Genomic DNA, 25,654 nt, shown 5'->3' on the forward strand with positions numbered 1-25,654 from the left:
CTGGCATCGTCTTTCCTGGGTTCTGAGTCTTATATCCAGCTACCGGGGCAGTGTTTGGAATTGGCGGGTCAAGTCATCGGGGCCGCTGCCAAACCCACTCTTGGAGGAGATGTACAAAGACAAGCCTCAACCGGTGGACATGAAGAGTTTCACTCCAAGGTCTGAGATGCATGGATTTGACCAACTTTGGAAGGCAACCCGTGGACTTGCGAAAGATGTAGCGTGGGCGATGCTCCTGGCGGAGATAGCACGACGAGACCCCTACTTCTGGGGCGAAACCCACGCGGATTGGAGCCTTTCACCAGCTTGGGCTTTTCGATCATTCTCACTAGTAGCCCAAATGTTTAGATTTGTGATTTTCATACCCTTATTCAAGGCTTCAGTTACTGTGGCGTACTCTTTCCTGGTTACGAGTTCGTTGGTTTTTGCGCTTGCACTCCCACGAATATCCCAGCGCAATTCTGTGATTCCAAATGAAGACTGGATGACTGCTGATATATTTGGGCCGTGCTCCGCTCTGTTCGAAAGAGGTCTCGCTGGATTCTGGGGTTCTTACTGGCACCAGGTCTTGAGATTTGACTTGTTAACCTGGTCCAGCTGGACTCTCTCCTTATTACCAACGCGAGTCCAAAAACACCAAGCAGTAAAGGCTTTCATTTATCGGTTTGTGCCATTTACCCTGAGTGGGATTATGCATGCTTGTGGAAACTGCACCCAGTTCAATGATGCCTCTGAGCCCTGGGGCATTTTGTCATTTTTCTTAGTCCAAGCAGTCGGTATCGAGGTGCAGCATGTTCTTTCAGCGTTTGTCCTTTCCAGGTTCTCACCGAGTACTCAACGGCATACAATGTTCATCACTACCTGGATCTGGCTCCAGGTTACGTTCCTACCCATGTGGGAAACTGATATTCGTGGGGGTCTGTTTGCGAGTATGTTCGCCGCCCCATTGACTGGCTTGGGGGATGGGTCGTCAGGAATTTGGAGAGGAAAGAGCTTGTGGCAGAGTGGGATTCGAATTTTGTGATAAGAATTCACATTTTGGTGCTTTAGATGCGAAGGTAGAAATATAACTCTAGAGAATCTAGAGTCGATCGTGGGGCTTCTCCGAAGTACTGCTAAACAGATGGCGCGGACAATCTATGGACCCGTTTAGAGAAGGCTACATGTCTAATAGATAACTCGAAATTATCTTGACAATGAAGGAGAATACTAAAGCTAGGTAGTGTCATAATAACAAGGAGTGAACAGAGAAGCTAGGCAGAGTATAGCAAGATTGGTGGTAAAAACACTACCCGGTAACGAGAGAAAATAATGAATGTAATGGACGTACGGAGTAGAGTGAACTGATATCTGCCTATCTCTTCTCAACTGATATACATGGTATTGTAGAGTGGGTGGTTTACATAGATATATAATATGATACACGGTTTGGACATATCCCCGGGATAAAAATAAATAGAAGATCAATAGAAATATCCTCCAAACCAAAAGAGAAAAAAAAGAAACTCCGTATCTCATGCGAGGTATGCCAACAACTCCTTTGAAACTGACAGATCACGATCAGTCAGATCAGGCCCATTCGCCCGTCCGTTCAAACCCCTTCACCACCCGCGTAGCTTCCATAATCACAAGCTTCCGAGCGAGGTCCACGCCTGTGATCCGCGCTTCCACCACGCTGAGAAGATCAGCCTCGTCCAGGTTCGGCGTCGTCACCTGGCACTTGAGGCCCAGTGAGGTGATCACGCCCGAGAACCCCTGCTCGGCCGTGGTCCCTGCCGCGTACGGCTGGCGGAGGAGACACTCCCACGTTTCAGGGAGGTCGCACTCGTGGAAATAGAAGGCCCGGAACAGCAGCATGCAGCCCCAGAATTGCTTCGACGAGGATTCACAAATCCGGTGCTTGAACTGGATGGACCGCGTGCGCTCGATGTAGTCGGTCACGTCCTGCGCGGAGAAGGGTAGAGTGGAAGAGTCGGTCTCGTAGTCGAAGGTGCGCTGGTGTTCGCGCTCGAATCGCAGCGCGCTTTCGATCTGGTAGTGGCAGAGGAGGTCGCCATAGCGGCGGAGTGGACTGGTGGACTTGGTGTAGGGGGTGAGGCCGAGAGGGTGGTGGGAGAGCGGGTACGACGCGGCGACTCCCTTGGGCGCTGCTAGCTGCATGGCTTTGTGCCCGCTATATTCGCCGATGTTCTCGCTCGTCACTCTCGCGTATTCCGGGTGGTAGAAGGTGCCGCTGAACATGGCGGGGATGTTGCGATCCGCGCACCACTTCCCAGCGACCCAGCCGGCCAGGTTCATCAGCGTCGAGATGAGATCTTGCTTGGTCTTGTCCGGCACCTCATGCGGATCGATCTGCTGCATCCGCATCTGGATGACGGGGTCGCCGTTGAAAGGGCGGGCGTGGGTGACGTCGTCCACGCGGTATGGCGCAAACGGTTCATCCCCGCCGAAGATCGAGACGTTCGTCCAGGAGGACACGGCAAATTCGATCGCCCCGTTCTCGACTCGTCGATCGCGGAATCCGAGCATTAGCTTCCGCAGTGTGTGGAAGGTCTCCTCGTCCTCCGATGACAGCGTTTCGCTGATGTCTCTGCCGGGAGTTTGCTTCTCCGGTAACTCGCCGCCAACGGTCAAAACGGACAAAGGAGCATCGTCGACGGGTTCAAAAAGGCTGCGCACCTTCGAGTGCGTCACATATTTCACATTGTTGATGATGCCATTACGAATGTCGGTCTCCAGCACGTCACCCCGGAAGTTCATCTTGGCGCTGATCGTAAGCGTGGGACATCCAGGCGCCAAGCTAAAGTACTTTTGCGACAAAGACTTGGGAAATATGGGATAGGTACGCTCCGGGCCGTAGAAGGTCTGTAGCCGGGAGGCAGCGTACTGCATGATCTGATCTTCATGGTCGAAGAAGGCAGAGGGGTTGGCAACATGGATCCGAATCCAGAAAGTGTCGTCGGAGCCCGGGATCCGTTCCAGCGAGACGCCGTCGTCGATCTCCTCCGCCCCGACGTCATCCACGCAGTACACCTGCATGTCTCCCCAGTCGGTCCGCGCATCCTGCATCTTGTCGGTGACTCCCTCGGCGCAATAGCGTTTGCCGGCCTCTTCGACGTCGTCACGCACTAGATCAGAGAGCGTGGAGATGCCGTGACCTGGCAGGGACAGCACCTGGTCCAGAAGATTCAGATTCTCCCAGGGAGCGAACACGCCGAGTTCTTGTAAGAGGAGCACCACGGAACTGGAGGTCAGTTCTAGACCTTCGTACATCCCCGTGGAACGCATGATATGAGAACCGGCCGACTGTAATGGCCCGGAGAGCATTCGCTTAGGAGGAATGGTCCACAATTGCAGGAATTTGATGATCACCCGATCCGTGTAGGTAAATCCTTCTCCCATGATCTCCCGGTAGACCATTGGGTTATCTTTCTCAGGCTGGAACCTCTCCGCCGTCGGGCCGACGCCAGCCATGACGGTTGGCGACCGCAGCTGTCGGCTGTGCCGGATAATACGTCGAGCCTTTTCGAGGAACTCCTGCAGGGGGTGGCCTTTCATAGACCTTGGATCATCCTTGGCAGCCACAGTGCGAATGAGATGCTCCTGGTGGTCACGAACCCACGTAACCACCCGGTCGAGAATCTGGGCGGTGCTCAATGGCTGTACAACGTAGCAGTTGGCAAACGCAGAGCTGCGATCCCTTTCAATCAGGAAGGGGTTCACGCTAGTGGCCCGATGCACAGTGTACAATATCACGTCATCCAGCGTACCCTCATCAACCTCCATCACCTTGCATGCCAGCTCCTCGAGCGTAAGCAGCGACCTTTCGTCCTCCTCGGCGACTATTTCGTGAATCCGGTCGAGTCGAGCCGCATTCGCTTGATACAACACCTGGGCCTGCGCATCGAACTCATTCATCATCCGCAGAAGCGATGCGCCGACGGGTCGCGGAACGCCTCCCTCGATGACAGTCTGCATATCCGTCCTCATCTGGGCCTCCGCACTTGGCATGTAAGGAATGAGCCGAGCCACCAGCTCTGGCGGTGCGAAGTCTTTTATAACATAGTCGATCGTACTCGTGGACGCGATTCGCCACTTTCCTCGCTCGGTGTAAAACTGCTGCTGTTGGCAGACGGATCGGACGTAGACGGCGAAGCTCAGAATGTTGTCGGTCCTATCTGTGAATTAGCAACCACATTTACACCTCAACAAGCAAAATCAACAGGGAAGGGTGACAACATACGATGACAGCGCCACGAGATCGCCGGGTTCCAGAAAGTCGTGCGTTCCCTCAGATTCATCGGAGAACCCAGAGAGGTCCTCCTCCTCCGCATCATCCTCCGGTTCAGGTCCTTTCTGGGGGTCGCTGATCATGTTCCCGACCCACGGGGACGATGTCCCCAGCGCAATTGAGCCGGGCCCCCCGATGGGGTCCATGGAGTTCGAATGCATGTCCTGCCATTTCCTCAGGTATTCTCGAACGTCTCCGTTTTCTTCGAACTCGTTTCGTATACGGATCTGCTCGGCCGACTTCAACCGTTGTATTTCTTGTTCTAGCAGCCAGTCCTAGACCATCCGATGAGTTAGACAGACGCCTGACAGCGATCGAACCAGTTACTACTGACCTTGTTCTCCGTGTCGGCGTATCGCCGCAATGACAGCGCAAGTCCCCGTCGGGATATGGGAGAGACCCGACAAGCTCTATAAACCGAGGCAACCGGTCTGGGGACCCGATTCGCCCCTACCGCGCCGTGCCATATTCGATTCCTCGCTAGCGCCAAAGACATGCTATTCTGACGCCGAATGTTGCAGCGTTGAGACAAACAAGCGATGGAGTCGGGGAAAAAACAGAATATTGTGCCGGCAGATTCGCCACCGCCTCGGCGGTGCGGCGATTGCCTGATATGATACAGTCGGTGATGGTCACGTGAAAAGGCCTATCTGATGGACAACAGAGGTTGAATTGGTCTCTACTTCTTCATAAATCATATATTTGGGATTGCTTTGGCAAGACCGTTCTAGCACAATTGCTGATTATGGCCCTAACAAGAGATGCTTAAATCTTAGCTTGATTTGGGATTTTACCATTATATGGACGAATAATCTCGTCTTCCAGGCATCAAGACGCCTCACCCACCGGTTTCACACCCACTTGGGCGTCCTTCTTTCCTGTTGAGCCATAGTCCGTGGACGAGGCGCCGTTTCTTTGCTGATGAAGGATGGGGGTTTCAGGACGAGGCAACGGAGGCTCTTGGTCCTCTTCTGGATACCCTTCCTCGTCTCCCGCCAGGGGGCCGCGTCCATGACGGTTGAGAATCCACCTCTTCCACGGTTTATAGACCATGACACTCAGACCACCAAAAATGATAAAGCAGCCGCAGATTCCGCCACCAATGGCATCGTAGTAGTCGCCGGCCGTCTGCACCCCATCCCAGAATCTCCCCGTTGGCTCCGCGACGTTGAGGACTAGCGTTAGCAGCTGGATGATGCCAATCACGATGGCCACGACGACCGTCAGACACGTTAACACGATGGAGTAGTACAGGAAGGCAATTGGGTCGCGATGGTTTTGAACCGGCACCTCGTTTTCTTCGTCGGTGAGGGTCTCTGCGGTCGATTCGATGCTGTCGCGCTTTGCCGGGAGGAAGTTCGCGGCGGGCTGGACGTACAGCGAGAGCATCAGGGCTCCGTCCGTCGTGTCGAGGAGACACATGCCGGCTATCTTTTTGTCAGTCATTCCTGGGACATTGCCTTTACAGTATCGCCAGCGGATGTATGGCTGGCGGACGTACCGGTGAACAGGATCGGAAAGATCAGAATGACCCAAATGTCAGTGCCCTTTGCAGCTTCGATGGATGAGATACCGAGCAACGCAATCTCCGAGGATGTGTCAAACCCTAGGCCAAAAAGGACGCCAAGCGGGTACATTTTCCACGGCCTCAACCACGGTTAGCCATGACCTGCATTTCGCATTCAATGCGCAAGCGTCTTACCGGTCAATCAACTTGAACATGCGCTTCAACACGGAGAACAGCACGCCTCCGCCTTCGACCTTCCACGCTTCATCCTCCTGGCCTTCGGGAAGATCCAAGACCTTCTGCAGCTGCATATAGAGCTTGTACAGAATGTAGGCGTTCATGAGACCCAGCAGGATGAGGAAGGCGGCGCTGACGGATGTCCCAATGATGCCGCCGACGGTGCCGAAGCTGTCAAAGCGAGACGACACGGCCGCAGCGGTGGCGGCCACCACGATCGACGTGATGATGACAATCCTTAACCCACGTTAGTCTATATGAGTGATGAATGGTCAGGTAGACATACGTCGAATGGCCCAAGGAGAAGAATGTCCCGACCGTGACGGGCTGTTGGCCGGTTGCCAACAGTCTCCGGGTCATCAGATCGATGGCCTACATCAATGAGCTAACTTAACAGTTTGTGGTCTGTGGGAGGCAATACCGAGATATGATCCGCGTCGAACGCATGTCTCAACCCCAAGGTATAGGAGAGAACCGCATTCGAGACCAGGGATCTAAACGATCAGTATTCATCTATAAATCACGGGCATGTCTCTAAACACTCACGGATAGTAACGCTAGACCCAGGTCTCCGCATCAGCCAATCAGTCAACGCAGTGAAAAGAAGTTATAACATACTAGCACCACAGCCGCCGCAATCCAAACTAGGATATTCACGAGCGCCACAAAGCTGATGATCGCGAGAGCGGGGAACGGCACCTTTCGGATGCCGGGCAGTCGACTGTGCGAGCGCTCGACACGGCGAACGAGGTCCTTCGGGGCCCATTTGTTCTTCGCGTCGTCGTCTTGACCCTGGGAGTCTGGGACACCGGCGGGGTCAGTGTCCAGTAGGGCCCGCGGGGAAAGGTCGCGCATGGCGTGTTAGCGACTGTTTCAGCGGTGGTAGATAAACCAAATGATGTAGAAAAGATGGAATAATTTCGATGGTATAATCTATATAGTATACTAGGTCCAGCACAGAGAAGATAGAGAGAGTAAAATAAAAGCCCCTCCAACGTCGTGCGGGGACTCGAAGTACGTTTGCGGCCTGATAGAAATGGAGACAACGAGATAAGATAAGAGATAAGATGGCCGACGAGTCAACGCGGCGGACGGAGAGGATCCGTGGGACGAACATCTCCACTTTCACATATGCTGACAGAATACTATGACCAATTGGGTGCTGCACGATCATATGAAGCTAGAAAATACAAGTCGATCGATCGTCGGGAGGAATGGAGGAGGAATTTACGTGGTTGATCGGCCTGCTCGGCCTTCTTCCGTTGGGATCCACCGAGGATGGATCCTTCTACGAGGGGTTTTATACGGAGATAGAGTCATTTTTTTGAATATTTGATTATATTTGTTCAATGTGTTTGTAGCTCACTTCGAGCAGAGTATTTCAACTCAGTACTAAGTACTCAGAGGAGCGTGTCTGGTCCACCAATACCACAATACATGGACGGTGATCCCGAGACACATGAGAACAGTCGAATCGAGTCGACTAGATTCTCACCGGTCAGTCTCATACATGAGACGGTTGTTAGGGCAGCAGGGATGCCCGACAGGTTGGCCGGTGGCCGGACCCACACGGGCACGGCCGACGCGGCGCCGTCAACGCCCGACAGTTACCATCCGATAGATGGGGGTGTACTTCGGGGGCGACCGATGGACTTTGCCGAAAGACCGTAGTCTATCGGCATCGCGCGAGTGGGTGCATGGCATCTCCACCGCGCATGTCGGCCGGGTGTTGGTGATAAAGAGATCGTCAATAGTCTTGTCTACCCAAAGGGTAAACGAGAAGCCTCTATTCTTCACGCCGCGGTCAAGACAATCGGCGATGGCGTCCACTTGGTGACTGTCGGCTTCGGGTGGCCAAAGTCGGCCCCGACAAGCATTTTCCACTCGTTCCGCGTGATGGGGGTGACATCCGACGCGGACAGCGGTGTCTTTGGGGCGCGTTTGGTGACCACAGGCCGGAACTTAGATGGAAGAGGGTCTCTGCGGGGACGCATAGCAGTGGGGTACTTGGCTACTTTGCGGGTGGCGGCGGTGGTGGTTGTGCTGTGCAGCTCGGCCTTGGGACGCGGCGGCAGCACGATGCCCTCCTCGCCGTATTGCTTCTGGTAGGCGGATGCGACGCGGGCGAGAATGTCATCGTGCACGTCAAGCTGTTCGTAGACGCGGTGGAAGAAGGCCTTGCTGAAGGGGCGGCCGTGGCAGTCTTCGATGGTGCGGTGGAGGAGCTGCACGCACGAGGTGATGTACGAGTCGTGGATGGGTTCGCCGCGCGTGGACAGGATGCAGAGCCGTCGCTTGAAGGTGTAGATCCGGTCGACGTTCAGCAGGGTGAGACCCTCGCGGCTGAAGACGACTTCGTTCTGCATGATCGATTGCTGGACTAAGTAGTCGTTGGCCTTGCGCTCGTACTGGCTGCGGGTGAAGGCGTCCGGCCAGCTCTGGCCGAGAGAGAATTTGCTGGCGCCTTTGGCGATCGTCCGGTAGACGGTGCGCCACTCCTGGGCGTCCAGCGGAGTGATGGGGATGACGATGAGGTCGGAAGGCTCGCCTGTCGGATAGGGCTTGCCACGACCCACCAGCAGGGTGACGTGCATCATCTTCTGCTGCAGCTTGGAGGAAATGTACTCCAAGGCGGGCAGGACGGAGGGAGTCAGGGTCTCCGAGTCAAAGTTGAAGGACGGGGAGAGAGGCGAGGAGATCATGTTGCTCGTGAGGCTGGAGGTGGGAGAACTGGGCACGTATACGCCCATGGGGCGAGGAAGTCGCATAACGCCCATGTTGATGTAGTAGGAAGATGAAGGTGAAGTTAGTATGACAACGTAGAACAGAACTGGAGAGGACAAGTATATCCACTCCAGGTCTTCAAGACTCAATAACGATAATCAAATCTCTTGAGAAAATCAGAGAGTGAAGACCATCGAGGGCCGAAGTCGAGATAATAAACCCCCAGTGCAACCCACCACCAACACCAACACCACCAACAACAACAACAACAACAACACCACCACGGTCAGCAAAAGAGGGGAAATTGACCTAACCAGCAGCCACAGTGGTTAGTTCACCACGATGAGAAAGTCCCATCCGAACGACAGCCCCTCCACCAATCCCATCCTGCAGCGCCGACCCGACACGGCGGAACCCCAATGGTGAGTCCCGATATAAATAAGTCCAATAGCCCTAAGCGCCGAGTCCAACTTCCGTCACACGGCCTTATGCACGTCCACGCACGCTACCGCCCGCTAATAGGCCGCCAAATGGGACAATAATAGCAACAATACAACCCCATCGGGGTATTATTAGAACTTTTCGGGGGATTATTAGGTCCTTATCTTCGATTTTGCCCTTCTCGACTGGAGTATTCGCAGAGCTGGTGGCTTGCCCGCTACTGCACGACCTTTTCAATAGTCATTTGGACTAGTCTTCCCGCTGTCAACTTGATCGTCTGCTTTCCAATCGCTGCCCACCTTGCTGGGTGATGTCGGCTTGGAACTATTGAAAACGTGCATTGCAGCGGGCGCGAGATCTGGGGTTGTGAGAGGAGAGGGGTCGCCCGTTGCGAGGATTGTGATGCTAGTGTTTTCCATTTTGGGATTGTGAGGGGTACAGTTTGCTTCTTGGGAGCGGGGTTGACGTTGTTAAAATGTATTGATTGGTATTCGTTTGTGCGTGGGCTTTTTGGGGGCCAAAGGAATATCCCGAGATGATTCTATACTTTGGGATGATGTTGACCCTATCCGACGGTCCGAATACGGGCACCGTCCTATGTGAGGTGGACGTGAGGTGGACAGTGCTGGGGCTAAACGGGCCCAACTGTTGGGTCCAACTCGACGCCTACGGAGTTTATCCTGGGTGGATCAATTCACCATGTCATTGCGTAATATCGTACAGGACCGCCAATAAAGGACAGTCTAGGTCGAGGGTATGCTATAATATACAAGAAGTGGGCAAAAGACTAGGGCCAGTCTCCCTTTAGTGAAATTTCGTCGGACTTTCCCGATATTCGCCAGACTTGAACGATGTCAGCGTGCCACCGAGCAGTCGATTCAACTGTACAGGCGAAAGCTTGCGGTCGCTTTTCTGATACTCTACAAAGAGATCCCAGAGCGTCTCGGTCGACAAAGTCCGCACCCGCACGTCGCTCAGGTCGTAGTCCAGATTCTCTTGGAAACACAGAGCAGGGTCCAGTTCCTTGCCAGCCGCGATGTCACTCGGGCTGCCGTGCACCGTCTTCGGTAGCCTGTCAAAGTCCGGTTTCAGCGTCCTGTTGGCGAACATTGCCAGCGACGGAACGGCTCGGACGATGTCGTTGACCGGTCGCCCCGGTAAGATCACGTCCAACAGCTCCGGCACGGTCATGTGGTTACGGCTGCCCAGAGTCAGAGTGAGGGCCTCGGAGCACTCAAGAGGGGCATCTCGGTCCCCCGGAGGGAGCTCGTGGAGCTTTCGTGCTGCGCAGGCGTTCGGATCTGCCTCGAAATAGACCATGGTCCGGTCGCTTTCCCGCGGAAAGAGCTCATCGGGCTGAATGAGCAGCGGCTCAAATGGCCGACGCTCCCATAGCAGGACCGCATTGTCTGGGTTGCCACCAGGGCTAGACGCCCTCCAGTCATCACACAGACCCGAGAATTGCTTCAGGGCCTTGTAGTGGGTCTCGGAGCTTTGTTTGACGTAGGTTGCTTGGAGGGCGGCAATCTCCTCTTGAGTGGAACGCAAGGTGCTAGGATCCGCGCTCGGATCCGCAGCAGCCCGTGACAAGGCTTGGTTGAGCTCTGCGATCTTTTGCAGTAGCTCAAGGAGCTGCCTGCGCATGAAGGTGTGTCGGTTATCTTCATTTAGCATGATCCATGCCCGCGTGGCCTCTTGGTTGGTTCGGAGAATCCTTCCATTCCGGGCACGTTTATGGGGCCCAGAAGGGTCGGCAAAGCTCGGCTCTAACATGATCAGCTCCATAATCCGATCGTGTCCGGCAGTATTAGCACGGGGCATATACGGGGCGGGTTTGGTGCCCGGGTCAGGACTCTCCGGAGCCAGGGTCAAAGGCGGATATTCCCTTCCCTCGGGGGTCACGATCTTCGCTTCGGCGGTCTTCCGAGCCACGCGGGCGGCGTTGTCCACCAGCTGATCCCACCACTTATAGGTCGTCCAGTAATTCGTCGTGTCCTTTGACGAAGCGACTGCAAAGGCATGCTGTGCGACATCTTCCGCCATTATGGCGGGCCTCTTGCGGTCGGTTATGTTGTGGGGGAGAATTGCTTGCACGTCTAACAGCGGAAGGGTCATGAGCAACCGGACGCTGCCATAGGTATGTATTCCCGTCTGTCGCAGACATGATTCCATAAAGGCTGTCCACCATCGCGCCGGGGTGTAGTGGTTATTCTTGGTCGCACTGGGGGGCGGATTGGCCAGCACCAAGAGAGTATCGTTCCTAGCCAACGCACCGGACTCGTCACGGTTCGACGCGCTCTGCTCAGGCAGGTGTTTAGACATGAGCGACGGCCAATCGTGGATCGCGCTGATATCCATGAACTGTAAATCGTAGCCTGGGCGGCTCTGGGCCAACGGCTCTAGCAAGGGCCGGTAGCCCTGGTGGGGTTCGATCAGGACATGACGTCGGGGACGGAGAAGATCGTTAACTTTGGACGACCACAGTCCAGCGCCAGGCCAGAGGTCGAGAATATCGAGGGGTCGATTTCGAAGTAGGTAGGGGGAAATGCGCGTAAGGATGTCGTCTGCAAATGGATGATCAGTATCGCATCCCCTGGCTCGGTCTCAACCCACAATCCCTGGCATAGCTTACCACATAGTTGCTCGCTCACAATCTCAGGTTTGCGAATTCCCCGTTTAGTAGCTGCCAGGGGGAAAGCTTTTCGAATCGTTTTGGTCAAGGGAAAACGGGGGACGGCTGCCCATCGGCTGGGCGGTTTTGTCATTCTCCAGTCGGAAGATATAATCTGGCTACTGATGGCGCAAGCCCGGAGGATAGGAGAAATTCAAAGCCTCTGGCATCATTGGCAATGATGCAGGCGACCAGGGCTTCTTGTAGAGTGGATCGATCCGAATGTTTTCAAAGTGGGTTGATTGCGGAGAAAATGGGGAAATTATAGAGAATAAAATCGAAGGGAAAAAGAAACGGAGGACAAACTAGGGCGGTGAGGGATATCTCTCCACCGCCTTTCCTCCCGCTTTCACGAACTATATTTCTCTCCTACGATAATGGATGCTATATACATGGAGTTGTGGTTTGACATCCCCTTACAACTTGCCACGGTTCAAGAACCGCAATGGTAAATCCACCCACTTCGCTCGGAGATACTCCGCGACGTTCTTGCCCAGGAAATCTACCGTGGTGGTCACGCCAACGCCCCGGTCCAGCAGGTTTCGGAACAAAAAGTGCACACCCCGCAGTTGGGGCAGCTCGAATCGGTCAATCGCCAAGTCTGGATTGGTGTTGTACTGCTCGCCAAGGAGTTCCCTGGCTCTCGAGGCCGACAGCAAAGACCGTAGCCAGAGGTATTCATCGTTATGGCGGACCCAGAAACCGCAGTTGGCATCCGGACCCTTATCACCAGAGCGGGCATGTACAATCCAGCCTAGGGGGCCGCGAACAGTGGGGCCAAAATCGACGGCGGGGTTGGCCGGGGTGGCGGTGAGGTCCTGAGATGGCTGACGCAGCGGATATTCTTGTGTTTGCGGTGGGGCGGCAATGTCCAAAGTTTGCGACTTCCAGGGGAGATGGACGCGGTGTTTGATGTCTTCCTGGGGCAATAGGCTGACGTAGTATTCGTAGACGGGTTTGGGCAAACCCTGACGTACGTCCAAGTGGAACGTGGCACCCGGATAGCCTTGCATGATGTTGTCGGTGAGGTGCCGCAGGAAATTGGCCGGGGCGAGGTCCTCCGCCTGGCGTGCTTGCGCAACAACCCGGAAGGTGACGGTGGCGCTGTTCTGATCTCGGGGGTCTTCTACCATCCCTCCCAAGGTGGAGAAGTTGAGGGCAGTGAACTTGGAAGAGTATGGAGCCAGGAGGCGGCGGATCTGGGCCTCCAACATGCGCGCTTTCGCATCGATGTCGAGACCGACCAGAAACCAGACACACTCTGCTTGATACCCACCGCGAGCAGTGATGCCAACTTTTGTTGTCGGTGGAGGCGGCGCGGAGCGAACGCCGTGCAAAGCGACGCGGTTGACACCGACCTGTTCGAAGTGGACGTCGTCCAGCACGGCCGTAACGTCCGAATTGTAGTACCACGGCCCTTGAATTTCGTACAACAGTTGTGATGAGCATGTGTCCACGGTCACAGCACCACCAGTGGCATACGATTGCATCGTAATGACTACCTGGCCGTTTTGCGAGATCTCCGCAATGGGGTATCCAATGTTAGACCAGCCATCCGGACCGACATGCTCGAGCTGTTTGAAACCGGTAAAATTGCCGCCGGATACGTAATTGCTGCACTCGATAAGGTGCCCGGCCACAAATGCGTTGGCGAGCTGCTCCAGATCATTCCGACTCCATCCGTGGTACCAGTATGCGGCTCCGATAATGGGCGACGCGTCCGAGACTCGACCGCAAAGGACGATATCTGCCCCCTCGGCCAAAGCCGCTGCAACTCCTAATCCGCCCAGATAGCACTGTGCATAGATGGGCTCAAATGACCAATCCGACAGTAATTCTCCCGTGTATACGTTCTTGAACTGCGATTTGCCCGAGCGAAGGGCGGTTTGGACGGTTTGAAGCACCTCGTCCCCAGAAACCCAGGCCACCTGCGAGAGGTGAGTAGACGGCTAGGCGGAATGAACCCGATATTTTTACCTTTAGCCCCAGTCCCTTTGCCTGCACCATTTGTGTCACCACCTTATAGAGGCCCTCGGTATCGGCGTTGCCTGCATTGACGGCTAGCTTGATGCCATGCTTGGCTATGTTCTCGAGGGCCGGCTGCAAGGCCAGAAGAAACGATAGCTCGTAGCCTGGCGGGGCCGGCTCCTGATTTCCTTGCGCCTTCTCCTGGTCCACGCGACGGGCAGCCCCAGTGACCATGTTGGCCTCACTCATGAAGTCTGCGATGATGACATCCACGGGATCCTGGGGATAGTTCTGGGCGAACTCGGCGATGGCATGGCGTCGGTCAGAGGTAGATCCTGAAGCGCCTGGGAGATACAGTCAATCTCAATTTCAACACACGCTCCCAATTGAATTGGGAGAGCTTCTATCGTTGGTTGATAGGATGCTGCTTACCCGCAATACGGACAGGTCGCGAACTCATGTTGTAGTTATTGACAGTCCGGTGCTTTGAGTGCGTCTGTTGACAGTTTGACAAGAGAGCGATGAGGAACTTGGGAAGACATGACGCAGGGGATCCATTGGTTCTATTTTTGTAAGGATCGTCTGTTCCATCTGAAGACCGACAGCCCAGGGCGAGGTAAATAGACACCGAGGAGGCTCGGTTGTCGGTCGGGGAGAATGCGGGGAACGTTTCCTCGGGGTAATTTTGGTATTGGTGACAGTCACATGATAGTATTATTAAAGGGGAAGGCGGTGTGTCTCCATAAGTGTCACCTGACCCGTTCAAGGCGGTCAAGAGCCCTGGCTGTCTGATTGGCTGGCCCCTCCGCATAACCACCGTCACTGGAATCATCCAGACGCTTTTCCTGTCTGTCCTTTTCAACGCCTCCACACTTCCCCTCCATCTTGCATTTGGTTCCCCCAACTCTGTTTGAACGACGGTGAACGTATTCGCGGTTATTCAAATCTATTTTCATTGATCTACATTCTGTGTATCTGGAAAATCTCATCCATCCAACGCCATGGTCCTTCAGGATCTCGGGCGGCGCATCAATGCCGCCGTCAATGACATGACCAGGTCCAACAACCTGGACGAAAAGGTGACCTCCAACGATGAACAGGAGATCTCTTTACGCAGGCTAACGCATATTGTCTAGGCCTTTGATGACATGATCAAGGAGATCTGTGCCGCCCTCCTATCCGCTGACGTCAACGTTCGCCTCGTCCAGACCCTCCGCAAATCGATCAAATCCAGCGTCAATTTCGCAACCCTGCCGCCCGCCGTGAACAAGAAGCGTATGATCCAGAAGGCCGTCTTTGATGAGTTGGTTAAGCTGGTTGATCCCCATGCGGACCCTTTCCGCCCCAAGAAAGGCCGCTCCAATGTCATCATGTTCGTTGGTCTGCAGGGTGCGGGTAAGACAACCACCTGTACCAAGTTGGCCCGTCATTACCAGACCCGCGGCTTCAAGACCGCCCTTGTTTGCGCGGATACCTTCCGTGCGGGTGCTTTCGATCAGCTGAAGCAGAACGCGACCAAGGCGAAGATCCCCTACTACGGTAGTCTGACCCAGACGGACCCCGCGATCGTCGCCGCCGAGGGTGTGGCCAAGTTCAAGAAGGAGCGCTTCGAGATCATCATTGTCGATACTAGCGGTCGTCACCAGCAGGAGGAGGAGCTGTTTAACGAAATGATCCAGATTCAAACGGCCGTCACCCCCGACCAGACCGTCCTGGTTCTCGACAGCACGATCGGTCAATCTGCCGAAGCCCAGTCGTCTGCTTTCAAGGCCACTGCCGACTTCGGTGCCATCATTATCACGAAGACAGACGGTCACGCCGCCGGCGGTGGTGCCATCTCCGCCGTCGCCGCTACGCACACCCCGATCATCTTCCTCGGAACGGGCGAACACATGATGGACCTGGAACGGTTCGACCCCAAGTCGTTCGTCCAGAAACTGCTCGGCATGGGCGACATGGCCGGACTGGTCGAGCACGTCCAAGCCGTGACCAAGGACTCGGCCTCCGCCAAGGAAACCTACAAACACATCTCGGAGGGTATCTACACGCTGCGCGACTTCCGCGAGAACATCACATCGATCATGAAGATGGGTCCGCTCTCCAAACTCTCCGGCATGATCCCGGGTCTGTCCAACCTGACCCAGGGGCTCGACGACGAAGACGGCTCGCTCAAGCTCCGCCGCATGATCTACATCTTCGACAGCATGACCGTCGCCGAGCTCGACAGCGACGGCAAGCTCTTCGTCGAGCAGCCCAGCCGCATGGTCCGCATCGCCTGCGGCAGCGGCACGACCGTCCGCGAAGTCGAAGACGTCCTCTCCCAGCACCGCATGATGGCCGGCATGGCGAAGCGCGTCGGCGGGCAGAAGAAGCAGATGCAGCGCGCTCAGAACATGCTCAAGGGCGGCAACAAGGACCAGCAGCTGGCTGCGATGCAGAAACGCATGGCGGCGATGGGCGGTGGCGGCGGAGCCGGTGGCATGCCCGACATGGCCAAGATGATGCAGATGATGCAGGGTCAAGGCGGCGGCGGCGGCGGCATGCCCGGCCTTGGCGGAATGGACCTGCAAGGCATGATGAGCCAAATGAGTGGGATGTTTGGTGGTGGTGGTGGCGGCGGTGGAGGACGTGGCCGAGGCCGATGATACATTACTCCAATCCCGTCATACCAGCATGCCTGCTTCTTTCTATTAATGTCTTCTTCTATTCATGTCTTTTTTTCTTCTTTCTTTCTTTTGTTATGTTATATCTCCCCTGGTCTCTACACGGGCTGCGTGCGGTTCCTGCGACGATGATGCCACATTAAACGCACCCTGGGTCGTTCAGTTCTAGCATACGGATGGTGTTTGGCGTGGCGAATTCTACTTGTACTCTTTTTCTCTTTTCCAGGGATAATCTGCAAATACATGAACGACGACGGAAGTTCTATTTGTCTTGCACTTAGCACTTACAAACTTACTACCTAGTATCTACCCATCAGTTCACTACCTACAGAGTTGATATCGTTCTATCGAGTTTGCAACTAGCATACACTGTCATTGAGCACGTTCACACGTTCATACATACGTAACTACATAGTAGTACATCTATTTCTACCCGTATCTGAATCGGAAACCAATAGAAGACGGGGTTAGGAAAATACCGTCGAATATCCAATACAAGCTAGAGCTCACGTACTGGTCATACGCGGCCTTCACTCGTGGCACGATCTTCAAAGCCGGCTCTTCAGCCCGCCAATCAGCTCTTTGATCCGCTCAACCCAAGCCACGGGTGGACGCTCGTCGAGTAGCACCTCGCCAGGGGGTAAGATGGGGTGTTTGAAGGATTTGGCGGGGAGGTCGTGCAGCGGGACGCTGAGTCGGTATTTCCAGACTACCTCTCCGTCGACGTAGAGCGAGTAGGTGAGGGCAGAGCTGCTGATGACGACGCCGTCGAGCGCCTCCTCGACAGTGTCGATGTCGATGAGCCCGTACTTGACGTTGCCGTCGGGGATGTACTTGATAGCCACATCCTCCTGATCAGTCTGGTAGTAGGTTGGCACGGGGAGATAGAACATGCTAAGCGGGCCGACGCTGAACTCGTGGAGTCCTTCGCCGGGTGTGTCTGGGCGGAGCTCGTCGTCTGTGAGGGACAGGGTCGGGTCCGGGAACCGCGTAGCGCCGAACTCGTGTCTGTCGCCGCTGAGGAGCACGATGCGGATGCCTTGCTCGCGCTCGGCGCGCCACATTGCTTCGAAGACGGTGCGCCGCTCGTTGAGGAACCCGCCCCAGGTGTCTGTTGTGCCGACGTGCCAGTTTTTGGTGAAGGGGACGCTGGACGCGACGATCTTCCAGTGGACTTCGGATGGTTCGGGGCGCGCAATGAATGCGAGGAGGGATTGGAGCTGGGCGGAGCCGAGGATCGTTGAGTCTGGGTGGGCGGGCTCCGTGCGGTAGGCGCGCGTGTCGAGCATGAAGAAGGAGGCGGGGCCGTCGGTGAAGGTGAAATAGGTTGTGTTTTCGGGCGTGGCGAACGCGCTGGCGGGGATGGGAGGGTTTACGCTGACGTGGTAGTGGATGTAGGGTTCTACGGCGGAGGTGTACGGTGCTGTGGTGTTTCCCTTGGACCAGTCGTTCTCGATCTCGTGGTCGTCCATCGTGTGGATCCAGGGGAGGTCGATGGCAGGGAGCTCTTCTGGGCCGGACCAGGATGGCGACGAGTAGATGCGACGGTATTCGCTGCGGTAGTGCGCCACAGATGACCCGAGTCGCTGGGGGACATCGATGTAGATGAAGTCGCCGAGGAACATCATGAACGTCGGTCTGGCGGCCGAGGCCAGTGCGCGGACTGTCTCAGCCATGGTCTCGAGCCCATAGATCCGCAGTGGGTGCGCCAGCGGGTTGTACGGGAAGTTCGGCTTCATGCAGCTGGATGTCAGGAAGGTCAAGGTATTCGCCTGCTCGGAACCTTGCAGCGGAGCTGTGGTGAAAGATCCCGTACGGTTGTTCGACAGCGCGTATCGGTACTTGGTCGAGGGCTTCAGGCCTTTGAGAGTAACACTCGCAGTGAAATCCGTCGAGTTGGTGAGCGCGTAGATCGTACCCTCCTGTGTCCATTGCGATGGGTCTTCCGTCCAAGGCGTAGGGTTCTTGTGGTTCCACTCCTGGTAATAAACGCCCAGCGGGAGTTGAGTCGAGTCGGGTTCTCGAACGAACAGGCTGGCGGTTTGAGGAGACACATATCCGATCCGGGTGAACGCGAGATCCGCTGCGGCATAGAGGAGTGCTCCGCGGAGTAGGAAGTCCAGTGTGAATAGACCCAGCACGACGTTGATCAGGACCGTCAGGCCCGTCAGCAACGGCGATCGAGGGGAGGGTAAGCCAGTCAGGAGTGTTTTGAGTCCACTGTCTTGCGCAGGAAGTTGCTTAGATCCTACACCAATAAAACAGAATATAATCAGTCACTTCCTCGGACATGCAATCCCACGAACGAGCGACTCACCAGCCTTCCGTGAGCCCTTGCGACGATCAGTCGTGCGCGGGCCAGTCTCCCGATAGAGCGAAGGTACGGTCGAAAGATAAATCACCAACGCCGTGAGAATAACCGGGGGAAAGACATGACCGGGCATCTATAGTATCCTAAGTCAGCGCAAATCCATCGTGTACCAACTAATCCAGCAGACGCACCCATCGTAGAAAGAGGAAAGCTGTGATACGGACGGTCGCCGAGGTGGTGGCAGCGACAGCCCTCGAAAACGACGCCATGACTATGGAGAAATCCAATGGATTTCAACAGATACAGTTCATGCCAGTAAGTAGTTCAATGATGAAGGCTTTTTCGATGGTGGTCAAGCGAGGGAGTCGCGTGAATGAGGTGAAGACCGGTAAGGCTGGCGGCGACGGAGGGGATGACGACATTCAGAACACCAACCTCGGCCAATCATGCCGCTGCCGTATACAATCATCTCCACTTGTCTGGTCAACTACGATTCTGGACGGTATGGCACGTTTGTTTATGCTTGGGAAATAAATGGATAAATAAATAGACGGTGAATTGGTCTAGTATATATAATGCTATCGTTCCTTCGTTAAAACTCTTGTTGGTGCATCATGTCGCGTAGCGCATTGACGAGACTATTTCCCGCCAGCAGCTGCTGGGCCGCGACCAGCACATCCCTCAGGTTCATACTCAGCGACATCTCGGCCGCCCACTGCCAGGGCTTCTGTCGTTCTCCTGGCTTGGAATTGAAATACTCCCATCCCATCACACCGCCGAAGTTCGGAAACTGCTGGACGAGCTGCCCCAGAACCGGCCCCAGCTTGTCGGACGGCACGTAGCCTTGCGATCCGTTCCCGGGATTCGTCAACACTCCGTATACTACGCGGCGGGGCGACCATCCTTGTGCGACGATGGCGGCATACATGCGCGGATCTTCGGCAGGGCCCCATCCATTGTAGAACTGCGTGTTATACCAGCTGATCTTGGACGCGCGCTGCTGCTCCAGCTCATGGTAACTGAACCCGGACAGATTCCCAATACCCAGAAGGGCCGCCGCAACAGGCGCGAGGGTCACGATGAACTCATCCCCCAAGTCGGACTTGAGGCGATCAATCAGCCGGATGATGCCCGAGAGGGACATTTCTTCCTCCACGTCCAAGTCGATGCCATCCAGCCCATGGCGTTGGATTGTCGCAAGCAACGGTCTGTAATAGAGTTCGAATTTCTCCAAATCCCCATCCAACGACCGGAACGAGCCCTGAGCCGCCCCTCCCAGCATTCCCATCACGCGTACCCCGGACTGCTTGAGCAATGGGACCTCCTCCCAGAGCGCATCGTACATGGCGTGGTGTGGGGGGTCATTGTTGAGGGTGATGTGGTTGGGATCGTCGTTCAGGTGAAAGGCTGCCAAGATCACATGCGTGATGCCAGTGTTGTGTTCCACTAGGGGCTTCAAGGAGACATATGGCCCGCTATCCGGACAGAGGGTTTGATGGTAGCAGATCAGCCGGGGCCGCTCGGGGGGTGTAACAATTGGAGGCATGGTTCACGTCTGGGAGAAGCGAAGAAGTGGAGTCAACCGAGGGAGGTATGCGGCATGCCGCTCGGGACGGAGGATAGACGATCAAGGACGGAGACGAATGACGGCAGACGTCGGGGGCGCGAGTCGACAAACCCTACAGATTAATTAACCACCAGAAATGCGCATGGCCTTGCAGAAGATGCGAGAATAAGAGATCAGAAGTCAGAGATGCATCCTCCTGCATCTCTTGCATCCTGGTTGTTCGTCCTTTCTGCTTCTGTTCAGTTTCCCCGCAAATCCCAGGGCGGAGGGAGTGGGCAGAATCCTGCACGGTATGTGTCACGTGCGCGATCATGACTAACGCGTCATTTGGATAGAAATCCGTCGGTCATGGATGGATGAATCTCGCGCCAGAATCAGGAATGCTTGCAGGCTGCCGGACCAGCTGTTGGCAAAATGAGCATGACCCAAGGGAAGCCAAATGATCAGCCCCCGCAGAATATCCTGTTGTCCTCCCTAAAGGTTGGAGCCTTGAGTGGTCCGTGTTTTCCCTTTTCTGAGTGGTGTGTACCGTATCAACGCAACTGACACATCTGGACAGGCTCGACTGGTCTTGCTTATGGAGGCGTATCAGGGGTTCTTCGATCGCGTCACCCCGTCATCCATTCGATCTCCTGTGGGATCCATTGGTTTGCTTGTGGAACGTCCTTTTGGTGTGAGTCCAAACCCTTCTTTGCATACACGGCGGTGGCTAATGCGCCGCACACAGGGTTGAGGAGCAATCTCATTCAATTACACTATGAAGGAAATGCTTCGCCCAAACAGCAGGCATATATGAGCGCCCTCTCAGGGGGTATTGCCGGAGGCGGTGTTACCAGATTGATGGGTAATCCCCACCTCGTCTATCCTCGTCTGTCTCCCATAAAGTGCTAACTGTCGGACGTCTAGGAGGTCGACTCATTCCCGGAGCCGTCATTTTCTCCTTACTCGGCTATCTCGGGCAGTTGTCCTACAATGCCGTCGACTCGTGGCAGATGCAACATACCGGGACTCCATCCAAACCCTTCCTTCAGCGGATGGCTGATTCCAAGTGGATCCCGCTACGGAGTCTTTCCGATGAGGACTACCGGGGGATGCTCAGTGAGAAGCTGTTGAGCATCGAAGCTGAAATCGCTATCATCGACGAGAAGATCGATCATCTGAAGCAGGCCAAGGCGAGCGAGCTGGAGACGCCGGCAGAAAAGCCGTGACCTGTCTATTTTACTCGCATTGCAAACAATCTTGCACAACACAGAGACCACCTCCATGTCTCTACTAATTCCCAGAGCGAGAAATGACCTCGCTCCGGACCAGCCATCTACGATTCGGTACTGGCTATAGGGGGTTTGGAATGCACCAGAACAGCCCTCGAAGGCAAAAAGATGGATCCAGTGTATCATATGTATACTATTGACTTTGTGCTCTCAACCTATCCAATGACCCATTCGTAAAGAACCTGATAGATAAAGACTAAAGAAGAAGGCGGTGAGACAGACAGGGGCATCTCGGTCTCCGAACTTCATCCTCCGTTTCTCCATTTCTCCATCTCCAGACCTGCATACCTCGACATTCTTCCTATCCCCATTCATTTCCCCACCCCTTTGTCCGGTTGCTTGATATTGGTCAGTGCGGTCTATAAGGTCCCCAGTGGTGGTATTTGACACTTTGATGATTTGAAGCCAAAGCCAGTTGCTCCGGCCGAACCAAACAATCACCACCGCGACAGAGTGGATCCCTCCCCCCCCCCCCCCCCCGTCGTTCTGAGAGTCTGTCTCCGTTTGATAATTCCCGACTATTATTAGCATTCTTATTACGATTATTATTATTATTATCCTTCGACGGTCAATCGATTCATGACGCTGACCAACCCTCCCTCTTCATCCGGCCTTTTACCCGCCCCGTCCAGGCATACCGAGGCCACCGTCAGCCAGAGTCTGTCTCTTAAAAGGAGTCTACAGGTCGCGGTCGATGGTAATACCGAATGATTCATATTTAATTCTTGATCACCATTTCTGGATCCCTTGATCATCTCTTTATTTTATTCTTATTTTTTTATCCATATTCTCATCCCATTTGGAGAAAAGCCTCCTTCCCTTTTGCCACTGCTGCCCACTCGGGACTCTACCCGTCAACATGTCCTCGGGTTGAGACCCGCCTCTTTCTGTCTACAATCCTTCTTCCCCGAGCATGAGTTGTAAGACTTCTCTACCGTCATGTTCGGAAGGAATTTTCCGTTTTTTAACTCTGCCGGCGGGTTTTATCCACGTGGTAATGGCTTTTCCCTATTTGATTGGGTGGATTACGTCGCTCGAGAGAGCTTCTGCTGTCGCTCTGCATTTCCCCCCGTGTCGGGCTTGTCTCTTTCATACTTTGACCTTTCCGCGTTGCCGATCCCGAGAAGCTCCGTCCAACTGTCCAACACAAGCTAACCGGTTTATTGGTCGACAGAAGGCCTAGATCCGAGAAAACCGTCCGGGGTCGGATACACCAGCAAGGTCCGAGTCCGCGATAAATACCATATCGTAGGCTTCATCAGCAGTGGCACATATGGCCGCGTCTACAAGGCCATCGGGAAGAATGGCCAAAAGGGGGAGTTCGCCATCAAAAAGTATGCCAATCGCCCCATCGAGCGCGACGATCCTCTGACCGTTACAGATTCAAGCCGGACAAGGAGGGAGAGGTTATCCAGTATACGGGTCTGTCGCAGTCGGCCATTCGGGAAATGGCCTTGTGCTCGGAACTGAACCATCCGAACGTTGTGCAGCTGGAGGAAATCATTTTGGAAGACAAGTGCATCTTTATGGTCTTCGAATATACCGAACATGATCTGCTCCAGATCATCCATCACCACACCCAACCGCAGAGACATGCGATCCCAGCAGCCATGGTCCGGTCGATCCTGTTCCAGCTCCTCAACGGTCTGCTGTATCTGCATACCAACTGGGTCCTGCACCGGGATCTGAAACCCGCCAACATCTTGGTCACGTCCAGCGGTGCCATTCGCGTTGGTGACCTTGGTCTGGCCCGCCTCTTTTACAAACCGCTGAATTCCCTCTTCTCCGGCGACAAGGTCGTCGTGACCATCTGGTATCGGGCGCCGGAGTTGCTGATGGGCAGTCGCCATTATACCCCCGCCGTCGATCTGTGGGCCGTCGGCTGTATCTTCGCCGAGCTCCTTTCTCTGCGGCCCATCTTCAAAGGCGAGGAGGCCAAGATGGACAGCAAAAAGACCGTGCCGTTCCAACGCAACCAGATGATGAAGATTATGGACATCATGGGCTTGCCAACCAAGGAGAGCTGGCCGGACATTGGATCGATGCCGGAGTACACCCAACTACAAACCTTGGCTACGTCCCGGGCGAGCCACTTTCCCCGGTCGTCCAACCTGGAGGCCTGGTACACGAACTGTCTGAAGAACGGTGGATACTCGACAACTTCGGGGATTGGCACCCCGGGGGCCGATGGGTATGATCTCTTGGAACGACTCCTCGAATACGACCCTACCAAGCGAATCACCGCCCGGGAGGCCCTCGAGCATCCGTACTTTTCCAGCGGCGGGCCGATCCCTGCGAACTGCTTCGAAGGCTTCGAAGGGAAATACCCTCGCCGTCGCGTCACCCAGGACGACAACGATATCCGTTCGGGCAGTTTGCCCGGTACCAAGCGAAGCGGGCTGCCCGACGATAGTCTTCTACGCGCCTCCAAGCGTCTCAAGGAGTGATCGACCTTTTGTTACTTGTTGCATATTCACGGCGAAGGGTGAGGGCATACTGGCGTTTTTGCTTCTATATGAGCGGCTGGATGCGACATTCCGCAAGACGGCATGGTATTACGAACAATGGGAGTTTGTCTCAGCTGGCAATGGTATATACGTATTATTACAGTTACTATAATACATGATCGATTCTATTTATTTACAGTTTCGAAGAAGGCTGCTTCTTCGCGCCCCGTTCTGCCTTCAAGGCTTGGGACATGCTCACGCTGGCTTCCTTGCCACCCGCCAGCTGATGCTGCAGTTCCACCTCCAAGTCATCCAGGACGAACTTCCCCAACTCACCAGCGCGCCATTTCTGGATGAAATGCAACGCGGCCAGGTCCACGTTGGGCACGCCGCCCTTGGCAAGGAGGCCCGACTGGCGCGCAAAGGTGTCCAGGAACGGCATGATTTCGTTGGTCGGTGGCGACCATCGCCCGTACACCTCGGCATTATGAAGGTTGACGTGGTATAGCAAGAAATCAGCCAAAGTGACCGGCGAGATCACCGAGTCCTTGACGCAGCCGCAAAGAGCCAGTTTCAGCATGTTCTCCGCGTCCGGCACATACGGCATGAACACGCCCGGCGTATCCAGCACGTAGACGTGCGCCCCGTCCTCCCGCTCGATGATCTTCACGGGCGTGCCGATCTTGCGCGTAATGCCCGGCTGTCCCCCCGTCTGCACGGCTTTCGCCTTCCCCACGCCCTGGTTGCGCAGGTTGTTGATCAGCGTCGACTTGCCCACGTTGGGCATTCCCACTACCATCACGCGGCATCCGACGAGGCGGTCAGGGCCCTCGGCATCGTTCCGGAGGTGTTTAAGGATAGGACTGACGTCGGGGCGGGACGAGGAGCTAACAAAGAAGGCGGCGGCGTTGTCGTCGAGTTTGCGGATTGTTTTCTCGACCTGTGCTGTCAGCCATTTCTTCACCTATATATATAGTATCCTAGCTCAACTCACCTCTTGCCGTCCTCGCCCCGGCTTCGACCCCAAATCCCGCTTAGTATACACGACCAGCCGTCGCGTCTTCCCCAGCGCCTCCTCAAACAGAGGATTCACAGACGTAGCAGGAACGCGGTAATCCCGACACTCCACCACATAGTCAATCGAAGACAACATATTCTGCATCTTCTTCAACCCCGCCACATGATGGCCCAGGAAGTAGGACCTCGGAATGGACGCATGGTTGGGAAACACCTGGCGCGGAATGAACTTCGCGGCCATGTCGTAGATGAGTCACGTGCGGTGTATTACCGAGAGATGGGAATGGTTTGTAGGATGTTTGTATGTGGTATACCGGGGAGGATTCTGAGGGTCATTATGCGTGCTTTTGTGACTCCCCGGTTTGGTGTATCGTATTGCCTGAAGGTGTATGTCTTGGTTGATGGACGCCGTTTTTTCGGAGCGGGATGGGCGGTGATGCGGGCGGTGGGGTTCTGCCTGTCTGTCGATCGGATTAACCTGATTTGGTTAGGGTGTTTGGGGTGTTTGTCTTGTTTGTGTGTTGATTGCGTTTGTTGTT

At 55.0% G+C, this 25,654-nt stretch overlaps 10 protein-coding genes across 10 annotated transcripts; 3 read left to right on the forward strand and 7 right to left on the reverse strand.

Annotated features, from left to right (window-relative positions):
* Positions 1-1,358: 1,358 nt before the first annotated feature.
* Positions 1,359-4,789, reverse strand: P168DRAFT_267026 (exoribonuclease II; the record flags this gene model as incomplete). The annotated part of the gene is made up of 3 exons (XM_024835010.1): positions 1,359-4,174; positions 4,244-4,566; positions 4,626-4,789. Coding segments are annotated over 3 exons (3,092 nt in total), but the record flags the coding sequence as incomplete, so codon positions are not given.
* Positions 4,790-5,017: 228 nt separating this feature from the next.
* Positions 5,018-6,890, reverse strand: P168DRAFT_267027 (HoxN/HupN/NixA family nickel/cobalt transporter; the record flags this gene model as incomplete). Its single annotated transcript, XM_024835011.1, has 7 exons — positions 5,018-5,718; positions 5,793-5,938; positions 5,994-6,272; positions 6,322-6,407; positions 6,457-6,529; positions 6,582-6,592; positions 6,654-6,890. The coding sequence occupies 7 exons, from the start codon at positions 6,888-6,890 to the stop codon at positions 5,120-5,122; spliced, it is 1,431 nt and encodes a 476-aa protein (XP_024694666.1). The 3' UTR covers positions 5,018-5,119.
* Positions 6,891-7,406: 516 nt separating this feature from the next.
* Positions 7,407-9,053, reverse strand: P168DRAFT_289458 (uncharacterized protein). The gene has a single exon (XM_024837004.1). It carries the CDS (start codon positions 8,810-8,812, stop codon positions 7,829-7,831), a length of 984 nt encoding a protein of 327 aa, XP_024694667.1. The 5' UTR covers positions 8,813-9,053; the 3' UTR covers positions 7,407-7,828.
* Positions 9,054-10,004: 951 nt separating this feature from the next.
* Positions 10,005-11,965, reverse strand: P168DRAFT_317571 (uncharacterized protein; the record flags this gene model as incomplete). Its single annotated transcript, XM_024840117.1, has 2 exons — positions 10,005-11,764; positions 11,833-11,965. 2 exons carry the CDS (start codon positions 11,963-11,965, stop codon positions 10,005-10,007), a joined length of 1,893 nt encoding a protein of 630 aa, XP_024694668.1.
* A 228-nt stretch (positions 11,966-12,193) lies between these two features.
* On the reverse strand, positions 12,194-14,461 carry P168DRAFT_267035 (acyclic terpene utilization AtuA family protein). Its single transcript, XM_024835012.1, has 3 exons — positions 14,272-14,461; positions 13,849-14,183; positions 12,194-13,799 (listed from the first exon to the last, which is right to left on the reverse strand). Exons 1-3 carry the CDS (start codon positions 14,297-14,299, stop codon positions 12,288-12,290), a joined length of 1,875 nt encoding a protein of 624 aa, XP_024694669.1. The 5' UTR covers positions 14,300-14,461; the 3' UTR covers positions 12,194-12,287.
* Positions 14,462-14,710: 249 nt separating this feature from the next.
* On the forward strand, positions 14,711-16,827 carry P168DRAFT_267040 (RNA-binding signal recognition particle subunit SRP54). Its single transcript, XM_024835013.1, has 2 exons — positions 14,711-14,918; positions 14,976-16,827. Exons 1-2 carry the CDS (start codon positions 14,841-14,843, stop codon positions 16,482-16,484), a joined length of 1,587 nt encoding a protein of 528 aa, XP_024694670.1. The 5' UTR covers positions 14,711-14,840; the 3' UTR covers positions 16,485-16,827.
* Positions 16,828-17,050: 223 nt separating this feature from the next.
* P168DRAFT_296342 (alkaline phosphatase family protein) lies at positions 17,051-20,359 on the reverse strand (the record flags this gene model as incomplete). The annotated part of the gene is made up of 3 exons (XM_024838104.1): positions 17,051-18,750; positions 18,844-18,946; positions 19,484-20,359. The coding sequence occupies 3 exons, from the start codon at positions 20,357-20,359 to the stop codon at positions 17,051-17,053; spliced, it is 2,679 nt and encodes an 892-aa protein (XP_024694671.1).
* A 218-nt stretch (positions 20,360-20,577) lies between these two features.
* On the forward strand, positions 20,578-21,819 carry P168DRAFT_134330 (uncharacterized protein). Its single transcript, XM_024832709.1, has 4 exons — positions 20,578-20,876; positions 20,940-21,053; positions 21,108-21,224; positions 21,287-21,819. Exons 1-4 carry the CDS (start codon positions 20,795-20,797, stop codon positions 21,586-21,588), a joined length of 615 nt encoding a protein of 204 aa, XP_024694672.1. The 5' UTR covers positions 20,578-20,794; the 3' UTR covers positions 21,589-21,819.
* A 771-nt stretch (positions 21,820-22,590) lies between these two features.
* ssn3 (cyclin-dependent serine/threonine protein kinase SSN3) lies at positions 22,591-24,098 on the forward strand (the record flags this gene model as incomplete). Its single annotated transcript, XM_024833340.1, has 3 exons — positions 22,591-22,702; positions 22,829-22,985; positions 23,033-24,098. 3 exons carry the CDS (start codon positions 22,591-22,593, stop codon positions 24,096-24,098), a joined length of 1,335 nt encoding a protein of 444 aa, XP_024694673.1.
* Positions 24,099-24,291: 193 nt separating this feature from the next.
* P168DRAFT_234087 (putative GTPase MTG1) lies at positions 24,292-25,356 on the reverse strand (the record flags this gene model as incomplete). Its single annotated transcript, XM_024833399.1, has 2 exons — positions 24,292-25,056; positions 25,093-25,356. The coding sequence occupies 2 exons, from the start codon at positions 25,354-25,356 to the stop codon at positions 24,292-24,294; spliced, it is 1,029 nt and encodes a 342-aa protein (XP_024694674.1).
* Between the last annotated feature and the right edge of the window lie 298 nt (positions 25,357-25,654).

This window comes from Aspergillus campestris, assembly GCF_002847485.1.
Source record: "Aspergillus campestris IBT 28561 chromosome Unknown P168scaffold_4, whole genome shotgun sequence".
NCBI classification, from domain to species: Eukaryota; Fungi; Ascomycota; class Eurotiomycetes; order Eurotiales; family Aspergillaceae; genus Aspergillus; species Aspergillus campestris.

What these genes read in the sequence shown, in the direction of transcription:
- P168DRAFT_289458 (XM_024837004.1), bottom strand. Translation starts at nt 8,812, where the DNA reads ATGGGCGTTATGCGACTTCCTCGCCCCATGGGCGTATACGTGCCCAGT.
- P168DRAFT_267035 (XM_024835012.1), bottom strand. Translation starts at nt 14,299, where the DNA reads ATGAGTTCGCGACCTGTCCGTATTGCGG. An exon ending in GCGACCTGTCCGTATTGCGG is followed by an intron (nt 14,184 to 14,271) that starts GTAAGCAGCATC and finishes TGTATCTCCCAG; the next exon opens with GCGCTTCAGGATCTACCTCT. An exon ending in CAAAGGGACTGGGGCTAAAG is followed by an intron (nt 13,800 to 13,848) that starts GTAAAAATATCG and finishes CACCTCTCGCAG; the next exon opens with GTGGCCTGGGTTTCTGGGGA.
- P168DRAFT_267040 (XM_024835013.1), top strand. Translation starts at nt 14,841, where the DNA reads ATGGTCCTTCAGGATCTCGGGCGGCGCATCAATGCCGCCGTCAATGAC. An exon ending in CCAACAACCTGGACGAAAAG is followed by an intron (nt 14,919 to 14,975) that starts GTGACCTCCAAC and finishes CATATTGTCTAG; the next exon opens with GCCTTTGATGACATGATCAA.
- P168DRAFT_134330 (XM_024832709.1), top strand. Translation starts at nt 20,795, where the DNA reads ATGAGCATGACCCAAGGGAAGCCAAATGATCAGCCCCCGCAGAATATC. An exon ending in TTGTGGAACGTCCTTTTGGT is followed by an intron (nt 21,054 to 21,107) that starts GTGAGTCCAAAC and finishes CGCCGCACACAG; the next exon opens with GGTTGAGGAGCAATCTCATT. An exon ending in CGGTGTTACCAGATTGATGG is followed by an intron (nt 21,225 to 21,286) that starts GTAATCCCCACC and finishes TCGGACGTCTAG; the next exon opens with GAGGTCGACTCATTCCCGGA.